Source organism: Dermacentor albipictus, chromosome 1 (assembly GCF_038994185.2).
Source record: "Dermacentor albipictus isolate Rhodes 1998 colony chromosome 1, USDA_Dalb.pri_finalv2, whole genome shotgun sequence".
In the NCBI taxonomy this organism is placed as follows: domain Eukaryota; kingdom Metazoa; phylum Arthropoda; class Arachnida; order Ixodida; family Ixodidae; genus Dermacentor; species Dermacentor albipictus.
The window spans coordinates 266,857,924-266,876,923 of NC_091821.1; the positions used below are offsets into that span (position 1 = coordinate 266,857,924).

Below are 19,000 nucleotides of genomic sequence, written 5' to 3' on the forward strand. Positions count from 1 at the left end.
AAACAAGGATGGTCAGAGTTAAGAAACTTCCAAGCAAACATTTTTGTGCATACGCGTTTTCTGCTACATAATATAGATCCATAATAAGAAATTTGCAAATGTATCAAAGTATCTTAAGATACAAATGGAAAGTATCGTATTGGATACAATAATTGCGGTAGTATCCTAAATTTGCATCTCAAATACTTGTTGCCCAATTATCTTGTATGGTATCATGATACAATTGTAAAGTATCTTTGCCCAGCCCTGCCAAACATCGATGGAGGTGAAAGGCAAAAACACCCATGTACCTACTTAGATTTAGGCGCACACTGAAGTACCTCAGGTGGTCAAAATTAATCCGAAGTCACCGACTATGGCGTGCCTTATAATCAGATCGTGGTTTTGGCACATTAAATGCCATAATTAAATAAATAGTTTTTAAATAATCACGACTTCATTCTTAGTAGAGTGTTTCTCTTTTTATCATACATTGCAGCACAGGAATATCTACCTCTTTACATGCCCTACTTTAAATAAAAAGAGTGGCAGAGGGAAATGGCTTATTGCTCATATATTGCAGAGTTTAGTACAACCACAAAAAAAGCAGAGGCACAAAAAAAAGGACCGTGTAATCGCAGTCGACAGTACTTCCAGAGAAGTTGCCCACTTCCACCTAACAGGCGCGCAACCCAATCCAAAGCCAGCAGTCTCTCCAAGAAAATGTCTGCTCTGTATCTGTCCTAAAATGCTGTGCCTTCCTGTTTCAAATCTCCACCTACAGTGCAACATGAAGTTCTGTGTTCACTACCGAAGAAGGACACTTTTGGTTATCTTTTTCTCAGGCATCGCTGACCAGTATCAGGCAGACGGTGATTTAGTTAAATCGACTTCGTTAAATTGAGGCTCGATTGTAATAACCACTGCTCACGACCTCAAAGTGGTGCTTAATAATTCTTGAAATCTGGTTTCATTTACATGCACACGCACACACACACGCACACACACTCATGCACATGCATGCACACACACACACTTTTCCGAGTGCTGCATAGGCTCCTTCTCAACCTCGAATGCCCGTAACTGCTCATTACGTTACTAAATGAATCGAAGCTTACATTGAGTTCAACACTGGTCTCAACATGTGCATTTTTCTCAGACATCTCTGGTTACTTCGGGATTACTGCTGAAAAGCATTTTAGAATCGGTGCTTCATATTTGCGAATACACGCAAAGTGCCTCGAGTGGCCAGTAGTGCGGCACTTTTGCGTGAATTTGCAAGCTTCTTTCACGCTTGAAAAGACACCTTTGGCATGTATTGAGCAACAGAAAGCTCTATCGGGAGTTTTTCATGTTGCTATACAATTTTATCATCGACACTTTTAATCTAATTATAATATTTGATAAGTTGATTGATTAATTAATTAAGACTAGTTATCTAATTAGGTGGAATTAAAACAATAATTTGAGTATGTCCAAGTGACGGCAAACAACGTTACCTTGGTTCTGTCCAGCTACATGGCATTCACATATTTTTATACTCTGGCTAAAGATAGCTGGGACACCCTGCATATGTCAAGCACTTGAATATTGTTACTTGTTAAACTGTCTAGGTATGTGTAGTAGCTTTAGTCTATACTTGTCTGCACTGCTGAAAATCTGTGCATGTGTTTGGAAACTCCACAGCTTTCCCTTGTTTGTGAAGCTATACATGTGTTGTACTCTCTTCTGTGCCTTCCTGTTGCTCATGTGCATCTTCGATGTTTTAAGTGCTTTTTGCGCTTTCATTTTTTGATTAACCTGTGATGAGCGCTAGTGACACCTAAAAGCACTAGCGTTTGGAGGCAATATGATTATATGTATATGAAGTCATATCATAAGAAGCTAACAAACAAAGACACCAAGGACAGCATAGGGGAAATTACTTCTTATGATGATATGACTAATAACCGGGCACCCTTGGCTTCCTTTCTTCTCGTTCACATTATATATATACTAAACACTGCTACTTTTCCACGGAAAAGAATGCTTTGTTCTGTTTTTGCTGTGTAGATGAAACATTTTGTGGATGCGCAGTACCAAGTGGAAACAACCTCCCTTAAAGCATTATTGGAGGCTGAAGGTGGGAAACATTTCATACAAGCGTAAAAATGTTAAACCTGGATCTGGGGATTTTTTCATATCCATGGATAATGAGCTACCACCAACCACATTTTCGTCCAGCCTTGTCCTTTAGAGTGCTACAAATTGTCGGAGCAAGAAACTACGGCAGTTAAACTCTGCATCAATGTCACTATGGAACACGCTATCCGTTGTCATAAAAAACTCGCGAATATTGTACCAACCTTAAAGTATACAAGATATCTAAACACGACCAACTAATAAACTTTTGTTGCAACCACTTACTATTCAATCAGCATTCTAGGCATGATGCTAGAAATCTTCCTTCTTTCTTTTTATTAGATTTTGTAGGCTTAATAATCTTGTATTTACTTTTAAGGTTCTCATTTTCTTCAGGACATGAAGCTATGCTTCACCTCTGTGTCAATCATCTTTAGAAGTTGATTTTTCGCCTTTCGTATCTTCATGCACTGATTAACTGCCTCGCTGTTGTTGCTCTTGTCGACTCGCATGACTGTTCTGCACAGGCAGTCTCGAAACAGCCCTAAAGATTGGGACCTCCTTTTGTATACCAAAGTCTAGCAAATGCATTTGAGAGCAATAAAAAGTGCGAATGATTGTTGATGAAAAGTTAAAAGTGCGCTGAGCTTACCACAAGACTGATGTTCATCTTCGCCCTCTTCACAGTCTTTTTGGTAATCACAGACCCACCGTAGAGGAATACATCTGCCGTTACTGCATCTAAAGTTATCTGTTGAACACGTTGTTGTTTCTTCTGAAAAACAAAGCAGATAACCCATAAGCTTTTCATTCATGTATCAAGCAGTAGAAAAAGAAAATGAATTAAGCCTGTAATTCCCAAACAGTGTCACATCAAGATAAACTAAAACTCGCTAATCTATTTCTAGCCATGGAGACTACATAAAAAAAAAAAAACTTGAAACCTTATTTGAGTAAAAACTTAATTATGCAGTAAATGTAATCTGTTTTCTGAACTATTTACAAAAACTTTGCTCCAATTTATAAAACATGCTGCTAGTATAGGGTTTAAGTTAAGCTTCCAGTGCTTAAATAATAATATTGAGGCATCAAGTTCAGTGTAGCATCAAGATACGTTGGGCATTATAGGGTTAAACACTTCCTCAGGCAAAGAGGAGCATATATAAACAGACTGAAGGAAATGACCTTTAGGAGACAGCTTTGTAATTGGCCATCATTTAGTATTTTGCATTTCTAGCATCAAAGAAAGAACGCAATGACAATGAGCTGTAGTTTACTGCAAACAAAATGCAAGAGAACAAGGCAGAAAACATGGAGTGGGGTGCGATCCAGGGGCCACGACAAGTTGGACCTAAACGCTTTTGGCGATGACTAGCGCAGTAGTGCACACAGCGACGTTCACAGTGCTTAATGGAGTATTAGTTGCAAACAGAACACCACCGTGCAACTGATTACCTGAACCAAGGCTGAAGACGAACATATCTAAGTATTGGATACACTGAAGAAAATTGACACTAATGAACTGTAGATACAGATGAATATTTATGCTCCCCAACCCTATCTATCAAAGGAACGAAAGACCCACGGAGCTGCCCAATCACTTTGCAGACGTCTATCACGAAAACGGACAGCGCATAGAGGATAACAAGGAAAAAGGAAGAAAAGTCAGCGATTTTGACTTTCTTTTTTTGTCATCCTTTCTGCACTGTAACAGCTCTGTCCACGTGATCAATCTATACAAATTCACCTACTCGCCTGCCCCTTTCATGGACGCCTGCCTTCGATAAAACAAGTTCCAAATGAATGGGCGGAACACACCGCGTGCGAATGGAGAGAATGCGATCCATGTAGGAAACATCGCAGCAGAGAGACACAAGTCGCGAGGTCATAGCATGGCACACTTCCCTCCCATTTTTCTTTTCTTAGCATCTGCCACCAATGCTCAAAATGACAAATGACACACGTGAGTGGTGACCACGCTTTTATTCAGGACAACGGACAATCCTGGCAGCAGGATCGGAGCCTGTGTGTGACCAGCAGTCGATCGCTTCTGCTTGGCACATTTAGAATGTTCGCAGTCGCGGACGATAGCGGGCTCGGCAAAATCGCAGCAAAGACAGTGACACCGGCTCTTCCAAGAGAACTGAGAAATCTAACAGTCACTAACAGTTCACATTTCAAGATATCATATGCAGATGTCGGTGCTAACGTCACTGGATAAGTTCAATTTGTCGCGTGATATACCTAACAGAACGATCAAACTCAATTTAACACGGAATGCGACAGCCGCATTGAAAATCGGTAAATGTATTTCAGTTGCACCTTAATGACCAATTCAAAAATAACCGAAAAGCTGGAGCACGAAGGACGAGTGTAATAGCAAATTCAGTCAAACAGAATACGTGAAATTATGAAACGCATTTGCGGAGTCAGTATAGCGCCGTGTGCCGCACCACTTAAACACTGATGCACCAATGCAATCAAAGTTTTCAAACATCAAGAACTGCCCTATCTATACATCTACGTTGTACCTACATCGCTATGCTGTGACCGACTCAGCTGCTTCCGCAACAGTGGCAAGAGGCTCTATGGATTCCCGTCGTCAGGCGCCAATGAGCCCACGCAGAGGAAGCTTTACCTTGCGCCCAACTCTGACACGGACTATTCAAATACATGCAAAACACAAAAACGTTTTTCTTGGATAACCACTGGACCGATCTTACTGAAATTTGTTGCATTTGAGAGACAAAGTTACATTCTAATGATTGTTGGAAGCAGAATTTCGATTTAGGGTCTGAATTTTCTTAGAAATATTTTCAAAAATTCGAAGGTTAAAAAAAAATTAGAAATACGAAATATGCGAATTAATAGCTCTGCATCAAGAACAGATACCACGGTTCTGTAAACGGCATCCATTAGATAATTCAAAACGGACAAATTCGGTGTGTCACCTTATATATTACGTGAATTTGTTACGTCGTCTACAAGGGTTCTGCAAAAGCTGTATTTACACATTACTTAATTTTTTGATATTCATGTGTAACATAACAATTTTGTCCGCTTTAGATGTACTATTAGATGCAATCCATAGAATCGTGGTACCATTTTTCATTGCTGAGTTACGGAGTTGAAAGCTTGATAGTTTCGCTTTCTGAAAATTTTCAATTTTTGCCAATTTTTAATAAAAATTTGACTTAACTAAAATATTCGAAACCAACAGTCACTAGATTTTACGTTTTTCTTTTAAATGTAGCAAACCTCGTCAAATTTGGTGCAGTGGTTGCCGAGAAAAACGAACTCTCCATTTACATGTATTTAGATAGGAGCACCCGAGCTAAAGCTTCTTCTGAATTGCCGTGTTCGCCTTGCGGTCGCTGTCATCAGAAACCGACCATAGGGAATACTTGGACGAAATGAAGTAGCTCTGACTCCTTAACCACTGCTTTATAGTGTTGTGAGTGGTCTGGGCGTTGGGCTCGAGTGCTATTAGTCAAGGCAGGAAAGTGCTTCGATTTTCTAATATTGATTTTCTAATACTAGCTATTCACTGCGTTGTTGCAAGGCAAAAGTGACTTCAAGAACAGAGTTGTGCGCACAGCCGCCCGCAGAAATGGTCCCATCTTTCCTAGCTGAGCGCGGATCATCAGTTTTCAATGAAGCTTTCGACGCAAATACACAAATATCAAGAAGTGCGATTACGGATTAAATCATTTCATACTTCAGCAAAGCAATGCACCATCAAATTTCCAGCAGTAACGAGCAAGTAATATACCCGTAACATTAAGGAGCAGTCATCCATCAGATAAACGAACCAGAATTTCTGTTTGGTTGTACGTGTGCGTGAGGGTGCATGCGTGCATGTCAGTGGGCGTGCGCGGTCATTTGTGAATGGTTTACGGAAACCATGTTCGCTGGTTGTTTCCGTTGAAAAAATTCCAACTCTAAAATTACTGCCACAAGCTTTTGTAAATTTCGTTCTTTGTCAAATGCTCACTAGCACAATTGCGCGGCTCAGTTTATGAGCGCCCCCCCCCCCCCTTGTTTTTTCTGACTTCCAAACAACCAGGTGCATTTGACAATTCCCTCACTTCTTAATTAGGCAGTAAACACGATCTGTGGTGCAGCACTCTTCAAACCTAACTCCGCAGGTTTTGCAGCAATCACTTCGGCTGAAGTTAGGTCTGCACTGCGCGAATGCGCGCTAGCGACGAAAAAAGAAAAGCCTTGCAGAAGAAGTTGTCCAATTTGTCTAGAAATAGTGCAAGAAGAAAAAATAAACAGAACAAAGCTTGCGCACCCATGCACAGTTCTCACGTGCCATTTGCACTTATTTTGCAGTGGAAATGTAGAAAAATTCTGGAACGCATGACATAAACTAAACGAACTGGGATTACGGCCGCTGTTTATTGTCGCTCTCGTTGCTGGCCAGCGGCGTTCGAGGTCTTCCATAGTTCGGAGTCACATAGGTCATGAGTCACACGGGCGTTCTTTCATCTCGACCCCATCGAAATGCGGCCACCGCGGCCGGGATTTGATCCCGCGACCTCGTAATTAGCAACACAACACCAAAGCCGCTAAGCCACCGCGACGGGTGTGAAGCGCTGATCAGGGATGCACACAAACAAGAAAAGCGCTGCCGCAACACGGTAGCAGCGTTGTACTACATCGAACAGTCGTGGAAATGCACTAACGAGAGTTTCTTGTCATTGAGCAATCGCGCCTTGGCAAAAGTACTTGCGTACGAAACACAGCGCCGAAGCAACAGAGATAAAAGTGAATGAACAAATAACGATAGCGATAGGGTAATCGTACGAACATTTTCCCGTGACGCCTGGCGGAAGAGCGAGATAAGAAACAAAAGCCAGGGGACAAGAAAGGAAGAAAGGGCAGTAATAAGGCATGTCAGTCATTAGTGTAGTGCTCAAGAGAAACATGTCGATGAAGGAGCAGCAAGCACGCACACACATTTCAGCGATATTGGCTCATTAAGGAAACGAAGCAAGGGCTCCAGTTAATCAACGGCTAGATGACAGGCGCTCGGCCTGGCTCGGCGTCGCGTCACCGGCGACAGGTGGTGCGGGCGCCGCCTGCTCTAAATTGCCGATCATCACAGACGACGTGGCGCCGAGTGTGCCGCGCGCTGTTGCTGTCGACGCCGCCGAGCGCCTTAATGAATACTGCTCAACGGGAAACGACTCTGCCTAATTAAGGATCACTCCTGCAGTGCAGACTTGGACGAGCCCCGAACACTTCGCCTGCTGTCCTCCCCAGTCTGCGTTTATAGGCACCCGCGGCAAAGGAAGTAAGAGCAACCTTGACACGCAATACGAGAGAGAGAGAGAGCACTAATTATTTAAAAGCAGAGAGACTTATCGGCGTGAAGGTGTTGGCGAACATTCTAGTCTGCAAGGGCTCCAAAAGAAAGACGGCGAGAAAAGAAAGGGTGGGGGGGGAATGAGAAATAGGAAGGAGCTAGGTGGGTAGGGGAGAATGCTCGTAAGCCACCTCTCGGGGAGCTTTGAGTCTGTAATGAGACAAAACGATAGACTAATACCTCGAAAAGTTCATTGCTTTTTGAAGGACTGCGAATTAAGCATTCATTATACCAAGGTTGTGCACTCCTCGATAGGTCACATAACACAACACAATAAATGCAAGAGAAAACGAAGAGTGAAATTTGTACATCACAGAAAAGTAATGACCCGTGTGGAGGAGCTAAGACAATACAGTGACACCAGAGTTCTGCAGTAAAACCATTTTACGACGGATTCCGCTTTCCGGCTGCTCTCAAGCCACCGACATTGTGTTCCCGACCGCCTAACTATTCGCGTCCCGAAAACAGACAGACAGACAGACAGACAGACAGACACACTTAAAATCCTACGGCAGGAGGTTTGAAAGGCGCAACGGTGATAAGAGCAACAACGCGATGGTGATAGCGGAAAACGGATGAATGCAGTGTCGACAATACCCGTGACTTCGACGATATAACGAGCCACAAGAAGTGAGGTGAACAAGGTAAGCATAAAAGAATAATTCCTAAAGGAAGAGCAGCTACAGTTGTGTTGAGCGATACACCAGCTCAAGTTAGTTGTCTACTTAGTGCCTAAAGTAATATGTATATACACGGCACTATACGGCTCGCATAGTTGGCTCCAGCAGACATCTGACCGGTCGTTACGTGAATACGTTGAGGTCAAACTGAACACGGACATAAAATAAATAATGACAAGCTCTCTTTCTCAACCGCGTGTTTATTGTGCCGCAACATACGAGATACTCTGGAAGATGCATCAGAAGCTCCACGAGATGTAATGAGGACAGCCGAAGGGAGCCCACGTTTTCCATGAGAAAGGCATTTACACCAGCACTTCACAACGCGTTTGTATTATTTACAATGTGGTGGCACCATTTTAGGATCTTTAGAATTGCAGAATATGTATAATTCCCTGACTTTCGATATGACAAGTGTTTCAGTCTTACATTAATGACACGAGGAATCTAGCTGCACATAAATATATTGACTGTTTCACCCAAGAGGTGCCTATGCCTGCAACGCCAACGCCAGGTTCTATGGGCGTCTTGCGCTGGAGTTTGAGGTATAGTAGCGGCGCCTGGTGGCGGCGCGGGAAACGACATCTGGGTCGTATCAGCTTGGGTCGTATTGGGCCCTGGCTGTGGCGAAGCACGTTTCTAGGCCGAGTTTTGCGTCGATTCCCACTTTTTTCTGCCCTGTTGCGAGTGCGGAAAGGCTCGTCACTTCTCGCAGACCATGCCGACCACGCTGCGAGCTCGCCGCAGCCTATAGTTTAACGAAAACGGGCTCTCCGTGTGCCGTGGGACGCAATGCTGGGAGCAGACGAAATCGGTGGCGCCGATCCGGAGAGACCTAGCCCAGCCTCGAGAAGGCGTCACCGTTATTACTTCTGCGTCGTGGGCTGCCATGAACAAGAAGGCCTGAATCCCAACATCATTCTGCCGTTTTCCTTCAAGGCCTCACGAAGTGTCGGGCGCGCTGCATAGCTGCAGTTCGTCGCGCTGAGTAAGCGAAACTTCGCGCCATGCTGACTGCTTCGCCTGTCTTGAAGCTTGCTTGATTATCTGCGTTCTAATGTTCGGTCTTTTGCACCTACACTCCCGACAGCAGACCGACATAGCAGCAGGCATGGCTGGTAATTCACGATTCGAGACCCGGCCACAGCGACAATTAACAATTCGACCGATGCGAAGTGGTGAAGTGACCAGGTGTGTGCAAATGAGCACAAATGGTCGGGCTCATTCAATGACAATTCACTACTCCACTACGAGCAGCACAGGTTAAGAGAGTTAAATGCGCTCATCCTTGATCTCAAGCCAGCACGTTGAGGCAACGCAGCAAGGCAGTATTGATTGCAGCACATCGATGTTCGAGCGCTGTCATTAAAACCTACATCAAGCGAGCGGCGTACGAGCTCGCGCTGCAGCGCGATTCGCACGTACGTGCGAGCTCATATTCATTGCATCAGTTATTACCAGTTACTAAAAAGGACAGATGGCCGCTACTACAACGCAGGCATAACTACTTGTTTAGCGGCATGCAGTCAACAAAGATTGCAGGAGGCCCGCCGTTTCGCGGCATGTCGAAAGACCGCTGCCATCGCGGCGCGTACGGTCGTGCGCTCGAGCAGTTCGTACATCGCGGCGCGTACCGTCGTGTGCTCGGACAGTTCCGTACACATGATGTCTGCTTATCGCCGCTGTGCATTCATTTATAGCAAGCATTTCCTCGCGTTTGTGCGCCTGAATCTAGCAGCTAGCGTGCAAACCTTACCTGAAGTTCCACTTCTTACGCGACTCGCTTCACTTGCGATTGACACGGCGCTAAAACTTCGCCGCCCAATTCTTGAACGGCGTACACGTATTCGGCACTGCATAATTTCTTGCCTTTACGCAGCGTGCCACCCCCGAAGAAATGTTCGGCGCCCGATATTCGCCGCAGGCCGTGAAACAACATAACCGAAAGTGGCGGGTCCATAGTGTAAACGTGCTTTCCGAAGCAGACGACCGAGCTTGGTACGACCCATTTTAGCGCAGAGGGCGCTTTTTAGCACCTTTTTCGCAGCGCCCCCTGGGCAATGCAAGAGCCCCATGGGCGTCTTGCGCTGGAGTTTGAGGTATAGTAGCGGCGCCTGGTGGCGGCGCGGGAAACGACATCTGGGTTGTACTTGCTTGGGTCGTATTGAACCCTGGCTGTGGCGAAGCACGTTTCTAGGCCGAGTTTTGCGACGATTCGCACTTTTTTCTGCCCTGTTGCGAGTGCGAAAAGGCTCGTCACTTCTCACAGACCACGCCGACCACGCTGCGAGCTCGCCGCAGCCTATAGTTTAACGAAAACGGACTCTCCGTGTGCCGTGGGACGTAATGCTATGAGCAGAAGGAATCGGTGACGCCGATCCGGAGAGACCTAGCCCAGCCTCGAAAAGGCGTCACCGTGATTTCTTCTGCGAATCCCAACATCAGATTCTGCCGTTTTCCTTCAAGGCCTCACGAAGTGGAGCTTCGGGCGCGCTGCACAGCTGCAGTTCGTCGCGCTGAGTAAGCGAAACTTCGCGCCATGCTGACTGCTTCGCCTGTCTTGAAGCTTCCTTGATTATCTGCGTTCTAAAGTTCGGTCTTTTGCACCTGCAGTCCCGACAGCAGACCGACATAGCAGCAGGCATGGCTGGTAATTCACGATTCGAGACCCGGCCACAGCGACAATTAACAATTCGACCGATGCGAAGTGGTGAAGTGACCAGGTGTGTGCAAATGAGCACAAATGGTCGGGCTCATTCGATGACAATTCACTACTCCACTACGAGCAGCACAGGTTAAGAGAGTTAAATGCGCTCATCCTTTATCTGAATTAAGCCAGCACGTTGAGGCAGCGCAGCAAGGCAGTATTGATTGCAGCACATCGATGTTCGAGCGCTGTCATTAAAACCTACATCAAGCGAGCAGCGCACGAGCTCGCGCTGCAGCGCGATTCGCACGTACGTGCGAGCTCATATGCATTGCATCAGTTATTACCAGTTAATAAAAGGGGCAGATGGCCGCTACTACAACGCAGGCATAACTACTTGTTTAGCGGCATGCAGTCAACAAAGATTGCAGGATGGCCTTTCGCGGCATGTCGAAAGACCGCTGCCGTCGCGGCGCGTACGATCGTGCGCTCGAGCAGTTCGTACATCGCGGCGCGTACCGTCGTGTGCTCGAGCAGTTCCGTACACATAATGCCTGCTTATCGCTGCTGTGGATTCATTTATAGCAAGCATTCCTCGCGTTTGTGCGCCTGAATCTAGCAGCTAGCGTGCAAACCTTACCTGAATTTCCACTTCGTATGCGACTCGCTTCACTTGCGATTGACACTGTGCTAAAACTTCGCCGCCTAATTCTTGAACGGCGTACAAGTATTCAGCACTGCATAATTTCTTGCCTTTACGCAGCGTGCCACCCCTGAAAAAATCTTCGGCGCCCGATATTCGCTGCAGGCTGTAAAACAACACAACCGAAAGTGGCGGGTCCATATTGTAAACGTGCTTTCCGAAGCAGACGACCGAGCTTGGTACGACCCATTTTAGCACAGAGGGCGCTTTTTAGCACCTTTTTCGCAGCGCCCCCTGGGCAATGCAAGAGCCCCATACTCTTTGAAGCATACGCCAAGTGGCGCGCCTAATCGCGTCGTCGTACTTGCGTCGAACTGCATGAAATGTTCCTACCCTTCCGTGACATCAGTGGAACCACCGTGGTGGGTGCATCAATTCCGAAGAAAAGAAAAAGAACGTTACAACACCTGACTTGCATTCTAAAGGTAATGAGCCTGAACCCTTCCTGGAGACAAGGATTCTTTTCCTGCTGAACGGCATTTTGTTGTAACAGACCAACTGCCGACTGAAGGAAGGAAGGAAGGCACTACACGAATTCCGGTTCGTGATTTGTACATTGGATGTCGCCGTTAAAACGACAACAAGCTACATGCAGGCGAAGCTTTATTTTGTGCGTTGTCGAGCCCAGATGTCTCAATGTTGCCAATTTAAGGAACTTCTCACATTACAGATGTCATTGTATTTAGTAACAAACGCGCGTTGTATAGTGTCCCAGAGTGCGCTTGCTGACAACAGCGCTATGAAAGCAAGTCAGACTTCGTTGCGAATCGATCTGCTATTCCATGCTGTAACGGCGATGAAGGGTTGCAACTTGACCACCTACGCATGCACCACCGGCCGGCTTTGGTGCTTCCTCATCTCTAATCTGAACACCTGTTTACGAGCTTATCTTCCACCGCAAACTACACAGACAACGACTTCGCTGTTTTCTGTGCGTATATACAGCTAGTCACTACGTTAAGCTTGCCATGAAAAATCGACTAACATTAAAATATACAAGTACCTGTAGACTGCCAGGATATGTCGTCGCTACACGACGCAACGTCTGTCAATTGAATTTTGAAACTGCCGCCGGTGGTAACTACAGGCGTAGAAACAAAAGCAAATAATTCGCGATGTCCGCATAAAAGCAGCCAATACAATAAGCTTACACCAACCGGTCTGCACGGGGCTCGGTCTGGCGAGACACAAGAGGAGCTGCTAACCCGGTGAGACTGGCACGCGAAAAGTTTCCCAAAGAGCGGCTGTAACCGATTCAAAGGGAGCCTGTGAATGTTGGACGGCGTCGCATAACGATTTGCCTAAGGCCCCGTATCCTCGGGCATCACACAGTTGTGCATTACTCCAGCGCTTGTACACGAAGTATAGAGAATAGCGAACTAATGTACGCGTAAAACACCATAGCGGAACTGCTATTGGCACGTTCCCAAGCAAGTACACGTTGCTGTTGCTACAACACACACACGCACACACAAATACGCATGCGAGTCACCCGAGGATGCAGAGAGACGACCAAATACCACAGGGGCGTGCGATAAATGGAAGGGCAACGTATTCTACACCGCCAAGGCGATCAATCTTAAAAAGCGGCTCCATAAAAGCACCCTTCATGCGCATTTGACATAAAAGCTTTCCGAATAGTCGGGCAGAGAGATTTCGAATCGCGGTCGGCCCGCTTACATACACAGGCAATCGGTCGCGTTGGAAACACAGTTGCGGGGAAGACGCTCGCTCTGTGTGACAAGCGAGTCTGCCACTTGACCCTCCTTGCCCTCTCATGGGTGCAGGCAAAGTAAGAGAACGACCCGCCGGGAAGCATAGCGGCACTCAGAACGAACGATACAAGGCGCACTAGAAAGAAATGTACAAACGCTTTCGCCGTAAACAAAGGCAACCAATCAGAACAAAACCGGAACTACAATATAAGAGAAAAATCAGCCTTACACAATTCGTGCAGTGCGCGCGTTTCTCAAAGTGCTTGGTGAAGTAGTGGTGCCAGCAACTAAAGAGTTCGCGCAGACTGAAGTCTGCGATCAAATTTACCTTGATTTGGTGACCTGGAGCAGCGAAGAAAATCCGAGGCCTGAATGCGACAGCACAACGAAATCGGACAGCAGCGTCCCTTCGTTTGTGTTCAGGCGTCATCGAGTTATAACAGCGCTGAACTGGCAATGCGAAGACCGTGAACAAGTTCCAAGAAGTCTTTCGCTGCTGTTCTTTGATGGCTACAAAGTTCAGTGACATTGGCGAAGTGCAGCGAAGATGAATTTCTACAACCAGTTACGCCGTAAACAATTCGGAAACTGTGGTTGCGTAAGCTGGACGCGCATTTTCGCTTACGCAAGAAATCGGACATTAACTTTCATAAATGGTTTCAAGTCCCGTACTGCCACAAGTGTACGGAGTTAGGCCGCTGTGGATAAAGAGGAAAAACTGCGAAACAGTGACGACAGTGCAGTCTTTGCAGTAAGCCAGTCGAGTGACAACTGTCGCATTATATGCTGCTTTTGCGCTTTCTTCCTTTACAATTTCAGGCTTACTTGCCTGTACAGTTATTCGACGATTGTTTCAGCTTTTTGGGCATGTTGCCTTCCTTCGCGTTTTGTGAACTGAAGTAATATTATACATGTTTTCGCATCAATGAGTACTTTGGCATGATCAAATTCAGGATGTCTTGGACTGGAGTATATATACAGATCCACAAATCTTGCCGAAAAGAAAAATAGGAAACTAAAAGCTATCACCATCACTGCTCAGTGCAAGCTATAGCTTTGTAAAAAATGATCAGCTGTTTCTTTGTTTAGCGTTGTTAAAATCAGCGGTTGCGCAGATAGTATACGAAAATAAATGAAAGTAGTATTTTAATTTGGAAGAGCCTGATTTCTAGACCAATTTCTTGAATGGAGTACACCGCTTGTTGTGAGCTGGTGATCCACGACAGGATCACCTGGTGACAATGTAACAATTACCGTCATGCCGAGGGCACGACATATATGGCTTCAAATGGCTTCATATATGTGGCTCAGATGGCTTCTAATGCGCATCATTGCAAGCTGAAAACGGACATTAGGTCATTAACCATTCACCTACTAAGTTCCTTCCGCAGACAACGCATACAATTTCACCGTCTCTCTTTTTGTAATTGTCTACTGTTCTTTAAACCCTGATCAAAAACAAAACTTATATGCATTATTTATGTTTATAAAGTGACACACTTTTAGAACAGCAACTTGTTCCGAAACAGCGGCTTTCCCCCAATATAGCCTTCACGACTGAACACATGAAAATTGAAGGAAAGCAAACCACGAGATATGCATGTGCCGAAGTTAGCTGAATACTGTGGTGTGTCCCCGGCTAAGAAAGCAAGACGAACTGCCATATGGACATGCAGGAGGGGTGAGGTAGTTGCTGGGCGATATTAGTACAACCAGGCACGACGCGTACAGTTCGCGCTTGGAAGCTAACGGGCAGCGACGCCTCCCGAGGCTGCCGTTTCGGTGTTCACTAATGTGCATGGCACCGCCACCTCTTGCAAAATTAATGTCCTAGAAACGCAAAAATTTCTATAACGTCTGTAAGGAACGAACACTGCGTAAAATAGACAGGAGCGCCGGCTCGACTGATCAGGTGGTTAAACTAACGTCTTGCCGATTCCAGCTTCGTGGAACAATACAGAGATGGCGTTGGAACTCGACAGTATAGCGCTGGCAGTAGCCACGCAGCGCGTCGTGTCCTCTCGCAACACCAGCGACACCGTGGGCCTTTTCGAGCTACAAATGAGCGAAGAATACACTTTGATGACACTGGTTTTGCCTAAGGCCATCGCATTTCGCTATGCTGGAGAAAGATTAGAAGGGCAGCGAGGTTTGGTACTCTACGCTGAGGGAAAGGGGAGGTAAAAAGATAAGGGAACAGAGCAAGACATGGCGCATGAACACGATTCGCGATGATGGCATGGTCGTAGAGCACTGTTCCTTCTCGCGTGCTGCGCCTTCCTGCGTTTTAAGCCCGACGGCGGGCACATTTACCTATAAACCGTTAGTGGAGAAAGAACAACAGCTAAGGCGCGAGGGAGACACGAGCGCTGTCGATAGGCGCGACGCATCGCTGTGACGCTAGACAGGCGTTGTTGCAAGATTGACAGTCGCAACTGTCTATCCTTCTGCGTGGTCACGCATCGGCACCGATGTGTAAGAGGTAAAGCGAAGCCAGCGGCACGGAGCAATAAAGATACAAAAGACGAAGAAGTAACAGCGGTGGCTCATTTGAAGGTGCAAGAAACGAGTCGGCTGCATCGGTGTATAGTTGTAGCTGGCGCCGGAAAGTATACGTGACATCACCTACTCCACGCCTCTGCAATACGGAGAAGGAAAACATATTTCATCAGACGGTGGGACCAGGAAAAATTATTTGAAGGGCCGAAGATCCCGGCGATAAGGAACGAGCAAATTATTGCTCGTTCCGAGCAACGACGAAAGCATAACGTTCCGAGCAATCAACTTGAGCCGTGAGCGAAAGCCACGGGGCCTCGAATTTTCGCGGCTCTCGGGGAGACCTCCGACTGAAGCAACGACGGTGACGCCTACCATCGTGGGCACTGGCCTGCAGCAAGCCTAGAAATGGCAAGAGCCTGCCATGCATGGACAAGGGCGCGATGTACGGAAACAGAAACCGGGTGGCTATTTTAGTAAAATAGTTCACTGCGCTCTGCGGGGGAAAAAAAAAAGTGATTTCGGCGTCGTATCACAAACACTAGGATTAAATATTTGAATGCGCTATCGTCGCTTCACGGCTTTAATCGAATCGGAATACCTTGCCCGGACTGTGTCTTAACCGAAAAGAAGAAACTGAAACGGAAAGTCCGAATCCTCGTAATGTGCGTGACTCCTTATATAATTATGAGAAAAGACGGGGAATGCGGGAGATGGAAATTCAAGACGATGAGCAAAACGTGAACAAGGTGAACGCAGGAGCCATTCACCTTGTTCCTTTATTCACCTTGTTCACGTTTTGCTCATCTTCCTATATAATTATGTAATATATGATTAATTATATAGACAGATAAAGAAAGTGCGCCGGTTTTTTTTTTTTTTTTTTAAGGCGAAATCTCAAAACAACGATCCATAGTAAGCTCAAGGATCGCTGCGATACTTTTTATTCCCAGGATTACACGCACAAGAAGAAAAAGGAAAAGAAAACCTCGGAAAGCTGCGCGAACACGTTTGAACCACGCGAACGCGCTGCTGAGCATTTTATATGCAGCAGCCATGGTTTAATCTGAAAGGGAGAGTGAATTGATAGGTGGCTTTTCAAGATACGGTAGTTTCTTCAATACTAGAAGCGCTATAGCGGGCATGGTGTCCCGCTGTGCCATACGAGGTCATGTTTCTGGGTGGTGCGTCAAGACAGCGTTGGTGAAATGAAAGACCAGATGTTCTTTTTTTTTTAATTCGCCATATTTTTCTTCAAACTTCATACTTTGTTTCTGCTATGAACTTGTGACTTCTGCAGGAAACGGGACGATAGGTTTATCAGCGATAATTGCGGTGCATTGAAGGTTTAACGTTTGACATGAAACGCCTTTCAGTTCAGTCAATGGTTTAACCGCATGTAACGATAGCATGAAATACTACTATCGCCTATATCTTTGCAACCCACGCGCCTTACTTATTAAAAATTATGGGGTTTTACGTGCCAAAACCACTTTCTGATTATGAGGCACGCCGTAGTGGAGGACTCCGGAAATTTCGACCACCTGGGGTTCGTTAACGTGCACCTAAATCTAAGCACACGGGTGTTTTCGCATTCCGCCCCCATCTGAATGCGGCCGCCGTGGCCGGGATTCGATCCCGCGACCTCGTGCTCAGCAGCCCAACACCATAGCCACTGAGCAACCACGGCGGGTCGCCTTACTTAAAGTATCGCTGCGTAGAGGAAAGAAGCCATTACTGGGTAACGCATGGGTCGCTGCACAGATGGCGCCGTTGTCGCGCCACGTATGACGCAATCGGAGCTAAATTTAGCTTCTCGCTCGGCGTTCAGATAGGCACAGTTATAGGCAGTATGTTAGTAGATCCGAGCGAGAGTGCTCGCGTTTAAGAGAGCTTACTCTGCCGTACTATATGTATAATAAAACTCAAACCTGTGCTTATCAGGAGTTGCACGGCTTACAAGTGTGTAATTTGTTGCAGAAATGGGACGGTTGGTCGGCGATGACGCCCCCGCTTTCCACACGTACAGAAATGGCGTGAGAAGACTCGGGCAGGAAGACAAGAATGCTGATTCGTGCTCACCCCCTTTGACCCCGGCGGGCCCACTACGAATGGGGCGTGAGCACGGTTGCAAGATTAAACTGTTATAGAATGTAATGAATGCAGGAATACGCGCCGTTAAGCAGGACTCGAACCCAAAACCTATATGTTCTGAAACAGACGTTAATTCGAGTAAAGTACCACCCAATCAATCCAATTTTGTGCAAATTTCTTGGTCACGGCTAATAATTAAGTCCGCGCCGAAAACGAGTACTAAGGAAGGGGTAGACACGCACAAGTGCTGTCGATCAACTGAAAGATTTATTGAGGAAACGAGGTTGTATTAACTTGGCACTTGGCAACGCATTTGCCGTGACTGTGGGTGCACTGCAGAACCCAAGCGGACTAAAATTCCGTTTCGCCAACCAGACCAATCGACGCGTGAAATTAGCTAGGCCTACCTACAACATACAAAAGACAGGAAAAAGCTGCGTAAGTCAACCTTCATTAGCCGTACAGGAATAACATTTCTTTTTTTAGATTACACAAGCAGTCGAGTGCCACGCTGTTCTCTTTGTTTTTGTAGCTCCTTTTCTCTTTTATTTTTATTTTGTATTACCTGATCTAACCAGGATGCTATGACAGGGTATTTAGAAGCCTTGCAGGTACATGTGCAGTTGAAGTGCATATAACCTCGTTTCCTCAATAAATGTTTCAGTCGCTAGTCAGCATGCTTGTGTTGTGCCTACGTCTTCATTCGTTATCAGTGCGCTGCTTATTATTAGCCACGAACCAATATCAACTTGCCCAGTTTTCTATTCTCTTCAGTGGAACTAGTTGAGCCACCGAAGGAAGAAATTTGTTAAGCAAGATTGTTGATGTGTCCATATTTATCAGTGACAGCTTTTGTGCAAACCACTGGTCCGCTGCAACAAGAAATCTTCGACAAAATTTGCCAGGACTTTTGCGTCCAGAGTTCATTTTAATACGTGGCTGTAGAGCACAGGATCAAAACAGCATGTGCAAACGATGTGACTGGCTAAACACTTCGATGGAAGGGGGAGAGACAGCGGAACACGTGTCCATTACACGTTCGATCGCAAACAGCAGTGCAGATATCTTTTTCAACCGACGCAAACAGACTAGAGGCTCAATAAGCAAAACCAAACATGTCGCAATATATGCACCAGCGTACTACTACAGAGAGCAAATATGATTCTTAGAGGTTGACTACGGATACGTGTG

The 19,000-nt window shown here is 45.9% G+C and overlaps 1 protein-coding gene across 2 annotated transcripts in view; it reads right to left on the reverse strand.

The window, feature by feature from the left end:
* Positions 1-19,000, reverse strand: part of mgl (low-density lipoprotein receptor-related protein megalin) — a 247,389-nt gene that overhangs the window by 93,069 nt on the left and 135,320 nt on the right. For both annotated transcript variants that reach the window (XM_065448860.1, XM_065448862.1), the window contains exon 2: positions 2,753-2,875. In XM_065448860.1, the coding sequence (XP_065304932.1) occupies positions 2,753-2,875 (123 nt within the window). The remainder of the gene's footprint in view (positions 1-2,752; positions 2,876-19,000) is intronic.